General features: G+C 47.8%; 1 protein-coding gene across 1 annotated transcript; it reads right to left on the bottom strand.

Moving 5' to 3' along the window:
* On the bottom strand, positions 249-11,180 carry CALM1 (calmodulin 1). The gene is made up of 6 exons (NM_001244210.1): positions 10,986-11,180; positions 8,194-8,224; positions 7,101-7,244; positions 4,844-4,950; positions 4,285-4,420; positions 249-4,104 (listed from the first exon to the last, which is right to left on the bottom strand). The coding sequence occupies exons 1-6, from the start codon at positions 10,986-10,988 to the stop codon at positions 4,076-4,078; spliced, it is 450 nt and encodes a 149-aa protein (NP_001231139.1). The 5' UTR covers positions 10,989-11,180; the 3' UTR covers positions 249-4,075.

Genomic DNA, 11,745 nt, shown 5'->3' with positions numbered 1-11,745 from the left:
TCACGGTTTTGGATTTTCCAAATAAAGCAAACGGAAACATTCCTATGCCAAAAGAGTGTGTGAAAATGTCAGCTGTTAACGCCTGAACTTTAAAGCCAGGGTAAGGCTGTCGTGGGATGTATGGCTGGTGTTTCTGGCTCCTCACCTACGGTAGCCCAGGTGACATGACATCGGAGAGCAGGTCGAGCTTGTTCGTTGAGCAAAAGAGATGGAAAGCATCGTGAGCTAAAAACCTACAGAGTTCGCAGTTAGAGATGAAAGGCTGCAGAAATGTTTATTGAATACAGTGCCAGGTTTATAAATAAAACTTATTTACAATTTCCATAGAGTTGGTCCCCCATCAGAGAGGTGGTTAAATCTCCAAACAGTTTTATCTCAAGATTTACAGCAACGTTCAGGTACATGTCCTTTGCAAATCGCCACGGTGAAGGGTGACTTCGGGAACAAAACAACTACCACCATCTTTGCTACAGACGTGTTTAATGATCATTATGATAGAGTTGGAGAAAGAACACACACTCCACCCATGCCACTACCTTCAGACTCCGAGGGATACGGACAGCAAAGTATTTCTGTCTCCTATAGGGCAACTTCAAGGGATTGAAAAGGAAAAGAGTAACCGCCAGCTGAAGGGATATTAAGACACATTCGTGGAATCGAGTCACTGCCAAAAGGATAAATGTATTTCAGGATATACAGTAATTAATTCAAATGTTTAAAATAATTGAATGAACGAAGAGCAGACCTGACCAAATTTACATTCTTGGTTTAGGAAGAAGTTCCCAGTATGCTGAGGGGCTGCTAATATGCTGCTACTCCGACGGGCCACAGCAGCACGAGGCCTGCTGGACGGCCACGCGTTACAATATGGTTACAAGTACAGTCAGACATGCATTTATAAAGAGAATATAAAAATATGTACAGTAGCTAATTTTCAATGTGTCGTTAAGTTGCCGAAAGACATCAATTAAAGTGTGCAAAAGTTCGTTTGTCAAAAAATCAGAAAAAGCCTTCCTTGGCAACAGTGCATCGAAAGCCCATCTGAAATCAAGATACATTTGCCTTGCTCAACACCTACCCCAAACAGATGGAGAACAAAACTATGAAAGTGTGTGCCAAGTACTCAGCAGTTTTTTATGGCAAGTCTCAGGCTCAAGCGGGATGCCAGTTAAACTAGTCACTTTATAGATATAAATATATGTATATATTGATAGAGCAGTTAGAAGTAGGGCGAGAGTTTACAGGAAGGTGCTGACCAACTTTCAGATGCTGTCACAGCATCCAGCTAGCTCCTCTCACAAACCCCCACGGGCTGCAAACACCCAAGCCCTGGGCTGGTCGTCCTCTCAAAGCCCAGAGAGAAAGGCTACCGTGGACTGGACGTCCCCCTCTGTGCAGAACTGGAACTTAGCATCTCCTGGGGGAAAGGCTTCTGGTTCCCATACAGGATCCTGGCCATTCAAGAATCTGGTTTCACAGGTAGTCTCTTAGGGAGTTCCCATTGTGGCTTGGTAGTAATGAACCCAACTAGTATCCATGAGGTTGCGGGTTCGATCCCTGGCCTTGCTCAGCGGGTTAAGGATCCGGCGTTGCCATGAGCTGCAGCATAGTCAGACACGGCTAAGATCTGGCATTGCTGTGGCACAGGCTGGCAGCTGCAGCTCCGATGCGACCCCTAGCCTAGGAACTTCCATATGCTGCCCGTGCAGCCCTAAAAAGTGGAAAAAAAAAAAAAAATCCCCAAAAACAAATGTAGGTTTTTAGGAAAGACTGCAGGACCACTAAAATGGAGTCCACCAAGCTTCCAGGAAAAAAAAAATGGTGAAAGGGTAAGACAAAAGGCAAGGGTTTTTAAAAAACAAGCAAAATCCTCAACCCTATTTAAAACTACCAAGAGGTCATGGGCCACAGGCCTAGGACTGGGTCAACAGTCAGGCTACTTCATCTCCCTGCAAGAAACATCCAACCAGAACCAGAAACGCCAGTCCTATCTCACCAGAAGAACCCCCGAGGTATTTGGAGATGTTCCTTCCAGATTCGGGGAGTTATGAAAAGCCAAGCCTAGCTCATGACGTCAACTCCTCCACCAACCATCAGTCTAAGGACCAGCAGCAAAGGCAGGTGGGTGGGCTCCTCTCCACTGCTCTGACCCACCCCTCTGGCGAAAACTAATGAGCTGTAAAATGCCAGAGAGACAAGGAGTAGGAGAGGGAGAAGCCGAGGGTCTCTGCAAATTGGCCCCGGATGCACCCATTTGGCTGCCAAGAGCTTCTCACTGCCTCACTAGCAGCCTGCCACTGTTCCCTGGCAAATTAAAACCTCCCACACAAACATTCAAAACCCAAATCTCCTGGCTAATAAGATACAACCAGTTAATACCCTGAAAAATGCACATCCAGCCTTCATTTCAAAAAGAGCTCTGCACTAAACTCAACAGGCCTTTAAAGGGACTTTTAAGCAGACCAATCCCACTGCAAAGACCAGGTACCAGCATCTCTTGGTTTGGGTTACAGGTTTATCAAGAAACACAAAATTCCCTGTGGGCTGGAGTTTTACTTTCAAGCTTGGGGGCTAGCACTAGTTTTACTTGGGGGAAAAGAGCCAAGTCAACTTAATTAAAAAAAAAAAAAATGAAAAGGAGTCTAAGGTTAAGTATAATCATAAATTAAAAATTGTGATTCAAAAGGTGACTGGTAGTGTCTTAGGCATGAAGAGACTGGCTTAGAAATTGACTACTGCTTCTACCACACACAGCAAGGATTGAATTACAGACACACTAAATCATGTCTCTTGCACAGATGGTCTCAAGTAGTTACATAAAACAGGTCATCAGCAGCACAACTGATAAGAACCCCTAAATACATGCTTGAGAGAAAGTGGTTTTTTTCCTTCATTAAGAGCTCTACTGCCTGAATAATCATTAAGTTACCAAGATTCACTCCCCCCCCCATGAAAATACAAGTAGACCTACATGTCCATAAATAAGATGGAGCGATCAGTATCTGCTTGGCTTTAGGCAAGGTCTCAGGCTCAGCGGTTGGTGCTGGGATGTTGGGAGGAAACCCAAGGCTGGGCTGTGGGCATTTAAAGGTACACTGGCCTCCCCTCCAACTGCCTTGTCCCCGTTTAGATCTCAGCTTTACAAAGCATTTAACACCACTGTAAGTTAATGGTCTTTTTATTGGAAAAAAAAAAAAAAAAAAAAGACTAGCATTTACAACTTGGAATGGACGTAAATTGTAATTTCTTGAACAGCAATGTTGATGGTTGTGCTGAAGTCCACAGCCACAGCCTACTCTGCTGGCTCCAAGTCAAGGTTCAGAAGGTTTTAAAAACAGAGAGTCCAAAGATGCTCCCTTGATAAAGGTTTCTTTTTAAAAATTGATATGAACGGTGACAGCCTGACACCCATTCCGCTCTAGCACAACGCAGACAATGCTTAAACCAACCCTCGCAGGCATGCCACCAGGGTGTGTCATGGCCACCGTGGGTCGGGGCACAGGGAAGTTACAAGAGGGCCATCCTGCCAATGGGGCCACGCCTGGAGTTTATCCTCCACCCATTTCGCTGCACAGCATCCTGAGGCGCACCAATTTTACATGTCTGTTTTCAGTAAACCAGCTAGGACAATTTATACTAACAAACTGAACTAGAACCCCTTTGAGTAGGTTTTGAATTTGTTTTTTCATTTTTCGTTTTTAATACAAACGCCTGACTGTGCTCAATTGTCAAGCTGCATGCATGAAAAACTGGCCAGCCCAAACAGTGTATTAATCATGAGCAAATGGACCTGCAAGGAGTCCACTAAGTGTTTCCTTATCATTAAGGTAGGACAAGTATTTATATCGGAAAACTGATGTGTAGCTTGATCTTTAGGGGACAGGACCACCAACCAATACATGCAGATTTTTTGTGTGTGTGGACAGAAGGTACTTCTGACATTCAGTTTTGCTATATAGAAACAGAATGAGTAAATGAACTTTTTCTTTTTTTTTTTTTTTTTTTTTGCAAGAGGTAAGTAAAAGATTCAATTTGATTCTTCTAGAGGGGGGAAAAAGGAGTTGAAAGTAGGTCTTCATTTTGCAGTCATCATCTGTACGAATTCTGAAAAGACAAATAATCATAAACTTTCGGTTATCTTCAATAGCAGCTTTAATGAACAGAGCTCTACTCTGCCCAAGGGGGGGGGGAAACATCAGTGAATGTCTATGAAGCGGTGAACTTGTGTACAGATCCTAAAGGGAACGCCAGTGAGCACTAAGCTAAAGAAATGTAGTCTATTACCTTCGTAGTTGACTTGTCCATCTCCATCAATATCTGCTTCTCTGATCATTTCATCTACTTCTTCGTCTGTTAGTTTTTCTCCTAAGTTTGTCATGACGTGACGTAGTTCTGCAGCACTGATGTAGCCATTGCCATCCTGTGAACATCCAGCAGAGGTTACCGACAGGGACTCGCAGCAGCTGGGTGCGGGCAAGTCAGCCACGACGTCGTTACGGCCCTCAAGTTACTGACCACCCTGTGTAGGTCGACAATTCTCCAGTCTCCAGTTCCCACCTCTACCTACTACATACATGCAAGGCAGCCAACGCAGAAAATACAGGGGCTTTTTAAAAGGAACGGAAATTGAAAGTAACAATCAAGAAATTTGGTTCAAAACTTCTCTACTATTTATTATGCTTAGTCTCATCTGATAAGGTTACTGCATTTGAAAGTGAGATTACAGAGGCTTAGGCAGTTAGGTAAGTGTTCTAACTGGAACAGAATGTTAAAGCTTTTAGAAACGATAGCCAAAAAGAGCCATATTTAAGGAGAGTCTGCAATGCAGAGGCAGCAGGCTTACCTTGTCAAAGACTCGGAATGCCTCGCGGATTTCTTCTTCGCTGTCTGTGTCTTTCATTTTCCTAGCCATCATAGTCAAAAATTCTGGGAAGTCAATGGTGCCATTACCTCAAAGGAAAAAAACAAAAGCTCATGTGAAATAAACACGCCAGTAATGCTACTCCACAGTGATAATTTTAGAACCAGTTTATAGAACAGTAAGCACTTGCTAGGACAAACTGGGAAATTATTTTATTAGGATTAAGCATCTCAGGTCCAAACTATTCAAATACTTCACAGGGCAACTTCCCATGATTCGCGTAATTCAAACTAGGAATCAGTGCCCAGGACAGCATTTAAGGATGCAAAGAAAACTACACATATGAATTCTTAGCCACCTAAGGATTGGTACAGCTCTGAGAAAAAAAAGCACACAGCAGTGCAGGCTGGATCTTTCCACTCCCAAGAGAGGGACTTGAGGGTGCTTTCCCCTGAGTTTGGGAGATCACTGAGATCTACTCTGCCTGGGCTAGTGATGCTGATAAAGCCTATAATTGGGCCGACAGGAAGTAGGCAATGTTTTCAGGAAAGAATAGGCTTATGAGAGGGGAAATGCTGACTTTGTTACATCAGGGACCATAAACTGTTAGAATGTCTTCTCCGGGAGGCATTTCTCAGCCACATTATGATAAGTCACCTAATCATTTTCTCCCCAACCCAGTATCTTTATTTCCCATTAAGGGAAAGGCTCCGAAGTGTTTTCTCAGCTCGGGCCATTAATATTTAGGAAACCGTGTCAGAAGAATCTGTTCTGTGGCCAGTATTCCAAACAACTCCTCCTTTAAAACCAACAGTTGGATGAAGACGAGCCACCAGATCAACAGTGTAACTTGAACTAAACAGAAATAAAAATTATGTTAAGTGACTCATTTTCACCAGTACCTTTAAATCAAAACAATAATTTGGAGATCCCTTCAAATCTATTTGGCCTCCAAAATTTTAAAGCATTATTGATATTTATGAAAGACAAAATCAATTGTTTGAAAGGCTCTCTTACAGCCACACAGCAGTGTCCTTAGGCATCATATTTATGCATTGCAAATAGTGGATTCCATAGCTTGAGACAACTTTCCCCCTCTTGTTCCCTACAACCTGAGAGCCTAATACCCTGTGCCAGTTCCCAGTTTCCCAGGGCTGACACCAGAACGGGAGAGAGCCACCCCATGTTCCCAGATGGCTGATCACCTCAGCAGTCACACGAGACAGAACTATGAACAACTCTTTCCAAACTGTTAAGGATGAAAACAGTCTTTAGCAGTAGTTAAACGGGCTAAAGCCATTGTTAAAGAGCGGACTCCAAACCCCTGATTCTAAATATGTGACCAGACAAATGTAATTCTACTTTACCGCCTTATGACACCGTATGCCTTCAACGGCTACTAGCAAGCCGACCATAAAGAAAGTAGCCTAGATCCAAACTGTTTATTCCTACCTCATCTTTTAAAACTTTACTAACGTCCTACATTTTTACATTTGTAGATTTGATTAATTTATTTAAACATGAAATTTACCGATTTAATTAGTATGATTTTCAAAAAACTTGAGTGGTCCTTTTGGGGGGTGGGAAGGTGATCAAAACTGTTTACTGATGGAAGGGGGCAATAAAAGGTCTACTGTCCGCTGCTCTGGAGTCCAGAGGCATGAACCACCAAAGGGGACCAACAACTGCAAGGGTTACTGCTTGTTCCTCCTGGCTCCACATCCTCCTGTTAACCTCTATAAATCTGTTCCCTACAGTCACCACGCACCTCACTTCCAAGCCTCATGTGATCCTCAAAATCCTTTCCGTCAAACATACTGACAGCTCCTACTGTATGCACTTCTAAGTAACACCAAAGCCTGCTCTTCCCCCACCTCACTTGGGGTTTTTCTCCTCTTAAGAGACAATGAGCTTTTCTAAAAGTCGGTGGCTATTTACTTTTCCTTCCCCCACAGGACTCAGTGCAGACTCATGGGCCAGGTGATAAAAGACTGAGCCATAGGTCATGGCAAGTTGGAAAGAACAATACAGTGATCCAATCCAGGAAATGTTCTAGACAGTGAGCAGGGCGAAAGGCAGGCCCATAATCTTCTATTTTAATTGTCAACGGCTGTAAGGCAACCACAGAAAGGATCTTTTGCACATGTGCCTTGCTCTGGGGACCTGAAAGACAACTTATAACATGTCTGAACTTGAATTACACAACACGGGCACTCACACGCAGTTCTACAGCCCTTACCATCAGCGTCCACCTCATTGATCATATCCTGCAACTCAGCTTCTGTCGGGTTCTGACCCAATGACCTCATGACAGTTCCAAGTTCCTTTGTTGTGATGGTGCCATCGCCGTCTTTGTCAAATAGGGAGAAAGCTTCCTTGAATTCTGAAAACAAAAGTTTACCACCTTTTAGAATGAATGTCTTTACCCAACCCAGCCACAGCATACCCTTCCCTTGAACTTGCCAAAGCAAGCCGTCCAAGTTGTACAAGTTAACAGAAACTGCCTGGTCTTTATCTACTGAAACAAAGACCACAGCAGTCCTGTTGGGCTGGCCTCCACGCAGCAATCCACAGAGCAAATGTCACTCCTGGTAACCAGTTCCATAAACCTACCATACTCTCACATTTTAAAAGAAGGCTAAGCTTCAACATGCTTACATTAATTCTAAGTGCAATCTGACAGGTGAAGATTGGCCCACCTGTCCCCTTAAGGTCCCTTCCTGTTAAATTTCTATCTACAGCCATAAGAACTCCGTTTCACAGCAACATGAAGAGGTGGTTACCAGAAATGTACATCCCCGCATAACCAGAGTGTTCTCCCTACATGGCATTCAGAGCATTTCAAAGGCATTCCTGGTTTCCTGAAGAGAAACCGTCTCCAAAAAGCCCTCCTGGGAATATTAATTGCCAAAATCTAAACTAACGTCATTCCCTTCCCAATTATTATAGTGGTCCTAACACTCATTTTCACCCATTCCCACTTAGAATAGCAAGTAGAAGCTCTCATGGTGAATTACTGAAAAGAAACTGGGGCATAAGAATTCTAAACTACATGTTTGAATAGCATGCTCAATGCAATCTCATCACATACACAAAGCCTAGCACACCACGAAGCACAGTCAAATACTGAAATATTCTTAGTTCCAGCTCCTTTCACATTATCTACAAAATACTGACAAGGACTAACACTTGACCTAAATTCTCTTATTGTTTTCATTTAAATAAATTCTTAGAAAACTGCTCAGACTCTAGGGGGGAGGGGACACAGGAGTCACCAAAACTAAGTCTACCTAGTTCTGGGCTATTGAAACCCCCTTAAGTCAACAACTTACCAGCAATCTGTTCTTCGGTCAGCTGATCAGCCTACACAGAAAAAGAAAAGGAGACTTTGAGATCAACACAGTTTTTCCAATTACACTTTTAATAGTGATCATTCAAAAAAACCCTGAAAACTTTAGCACTGTCATTCAATAAAAACAAGAGAACCCTTTATGCTATTTTAAAAACAAAGGATGACAGGAAGTGACAGCATCTCATTTCAGGTTTTCTTTTCTGGACCTATGGACTGGACGGCTGTGTGCTCTGAGGTCTAACTACGAAGGGTCAGTAAATAATTTGAAAAATGGCACCTCTAGTGGCAAAAGGCCCATTGCATCAGCTGCAGGGGCACCTCTGAGAAAGAAGAGCGCCACCTACTGCGCCAGGGCCACCGCAGTCCCTTCTTCCATTCAAGAAGGGACCCAGCCGCTGCAGCCAGGATCAGGTCCAGGGGCAGGCTTTTAGTGCACCTTGCGCATTGCTGCGGGCGCTCCAAATCTCCAAATTGGCGTTACATAATGGCACTGGTTTGGATTAACAGGCTTTTATATCTACTTATGGGATACAATTAGGTGGAAAAAATAAATACATTAGCAATGGGTTACCCTACCAACTTCATTTCCATGTAACAAATGCTCTCCATTCGTTTAAACTAGGCAGTTATTTGTTTAAAAGCCTCAAATTATCCCAAGATTCAGAAGCCAGGGAAAAACAGAATGGTCCTACAACCAAGCTGTTACAAAACTGCAAAAATGAAGTACAAAGAAAACTATATTTAAGGAGTCCATACCCTCTCTTTTCTAGAAAAGAACTTTTAACTTTGCTAGAAGATATTTACTCTACCCACTTAGACGACATAAAAGCTGCTTACAGTAAACATACTTTACTAGAGGTGGTAATGGCCACGAAGGTAATTCTCACTTGTATTATTTGGTCTCTGACACACTGAACATGTGCCTCCAGCCAGGGGAATTCCAGATCTCAAAGAGAGCTAATACGTATTTTAATTTTAATGAAGGATGCCTAATGAAGCCAGTTCCAAAACAAGTCCGAAGAGAAAGCTGACAGCATTAACTTTATCCTAATTCCTAAATAAAAACTTTCACAATAGGAATGATGTTCCAATATATCGATGGGGGGGCATTCATTTTTTCAAATTAGAACTGAATCTTCCTTCTTTTCTATCCCAATCACAGCAAGTTGGTTTTCTTTATACTCATGAAGGAGACATGATGATTTATGTAATGCCAGGGCAATGTCTGTCTTGTACAACAGGAAGCGCTGCCACACCTCGCAAGAGGAGCTGTCACTTCACCGGGGAGACAGTCTCATCTCGCCGCAAAATTCTCCTATCAGCGTGGTTACCGAGAACATCCGTCTTCCTCAACAAAGAAATACACCCTCATCATCAAATGGCGTTGACTTGGGGGCAAAGGTACGCCTGAACCTGCCCCGGAGCCTCTCCTCACCCCGCCAAACCAGAAAACACTGCGGGTGATGTCAGCCCTGCTGGCCCAGGGAGGAAGGGGGCTGTGGAAAACACACCCAGCAAGGCGTACAGGCGCATCTGGCAATCTAGAGGCCGCAGAAAAAGCGGAAACGTGGACGGCATCTCCCCTCAGACTGGGAAGCGCGGCGGGGTGGGGGAACGCCGGGCGAGGGGCCAGGCAGGGAAGCACAGCCCCCGATACTGGCGGGTTCAAGGGGTCCAGGCGGCCCGCGGGGTGGGAGGGGCGCCGCCCCTCCCAGGCCAGGGAGACCCCTACCTCCACCCCAACTCCCGGGCTGCGCGGCGGGTGGGGGCCAAGTCTGCCCCGCGCCTCCCACCCCCTTCTGCTCCCCCAGGCGGCGAAGCCGCCGCGCCGCCACCTCCTCCCGGAGCAGAAACTTTGCGTCTCTACTGGAAACCGAGACGCGCGCCAGCTTCTTCCTCCCCCGCCGCCCCCCACCCGCCCCAATTAGCGCGAGCCGAGCGCCTCCCGCGGGAAGGGACCTCCTGGTGTACCGAGGCCCACGCACATCTTTACTGCCGCACTGGGTGGGGGGCTGCAGGAGTGCGAAACAGGGAGACACGAGACCCGGCCACAAGGCAGGGCCCCGCCCGGGTGCAGGGCGGCAGGCCCGCCGCTTCCGCCCTCTCCGCCCCCCACCCCGCGCCTTCCTGCCCCCACCCCACCCTTCCCCGACTCCTTCCTTCCCAACCCACGCCCGCGCCGCGCCCCCCGGGAGGGAGGAGGAAAGCGCGCGGGGAGAGGGCGCCGGGAAGGGACCGCGATGGGGGTGGGGGGGGCAAGGCTGACGGCGCTCCCCACGCCCGGGCTGGAGCAGCGTGCGCCACCGGCTCGCTCCGACCCATTCATTCTCCGCAGCCCGCCCGACCGGCCGCCTCAGTGCCTGGGTCTAGTGCCGGGCCCCGCCCGGCTCCCCCGCCCCCCGGGGCCCCGACCCAGGCAGAACGCTGCGGGCAGCCTCGGGTGCGGCGCGCTGGATGCACAGATGCGGGGCTGGGGGAGGGGGTGGATGCAGAAGGCTCCGGAGCAGCCGGGGCTAGAGCCCCTGCCCAGGGACAGCCCACGGCCAAGTCCAGCTCCAAAGAGAGATCAAAATTTAAATGAAGATCCCCGGTCGAGGAAACCAAGATGCAAATTCGAATGCATCCTAAACCGCAGCTGCTGCGTAACACCCGGAAAAGAAAAAGAAAAAAAAAAAAAAACACCAAAAAAAGAAAAAACAGACTGAACTAAAAATCGGGGAAGAAATGATGGGCTGGCAGCCGCTACGCCGGTGTTTGCCACTCCCGACCTACCATGGTGTGAACGAAGGGAGGAAGAGCAGAGAGCGCGAAGGTGGCTGCACCAGCGCAGGGGCTGTGACCGCAGGGGTGCCTCCGCTACCGCCGCTACTGCTGCTGCTAGGTGTGCGCTGAGCGCTATGCCGCCTGCGCCGCCGCCGCCGCCTGCGCCGCCGCCCAACTACGAGTAACGGCGCCGCGTCCGCGAGGCTGTCACCACCGCTGCCGAAGAGCGAGTCTGTGCCTCGCGGTATATATAGGGCGTTCGGTATCCCTCCGCCGCGGCCTCGGACGCCTGGCTCAGAGCTGCGCTGTGAGGGCCGGACCTTGCCTGCTTGGCCCCGCCCCCTGGCGCGCCAGGCCTCCCGCGGCCTCCCGCCGCTCCCTGCGCGCCGGCTACTGCGGGGTTGGGGCTCGCGGCTGGGACCCGCGACCTGGAAGCGGAGGGTTACGAGAGAGGCGTGGTGGTCGCAGGACCGGTGCTGGGCAGAGTCCCCGCAGATGCCTACCAAGGCGGGGCGAGGCCAGAACATCTGCATAGCCTCCACTTGGGGCGGCCCTGGGCTTCAGAAGCCAACCGCCCCTCACCCCAGCCCCACCACTCCTGTGGGACCCCAACCTCATATCTCCTACGGCTCCGCTGGGGCATTGGGGTTCCCCTGGCCCCTTGCCCCGGGGTCTTCCGCTGGCTGCCTCTGCTGGGGAGCTGCGGACGGTCCTAGAGTTAGGGTAGGGGGCGGCCGCGGGGAGCTAGGGACACAGGCATTGACCGCAC

Source organism: Sus scrofa, chromosome 7, assembly GCF_000003025.6.
Source record: "Sus scrofa isolate TJ Tabasco breed Duroc chromosome 7, Sscrofa11.1, whole genome shotgun sequence".
Lineage (NCBI taxonomy): Eukaryota > Metazoa > Chordata > Mammalia > Artiodactyla > Suidae > Sus > Sus scrofa.
This window is presented reverse-complemented; position numbering and strand designations above follow the sequence as displayed.

Bases quoted from the DNA above. Each gene is read 5' to 3' on its own strand.
- CALM1 (NM_001244210.1), bottom strand. The intron at 4,421-4,843 runs GTAAGCCTGCTG...GGATGTTCACAG, and splicing joins CATTCCGAGTCTTTGACAAG to GATGGCAATGGCTACATCAG. The intron at 4,105-4,284 runs GTAATAGACTAC...TTGTCTTTTCAG, and splicing joins TGGACAAGTCAACTACGAAG to AATTCGTACAGATGATGACT.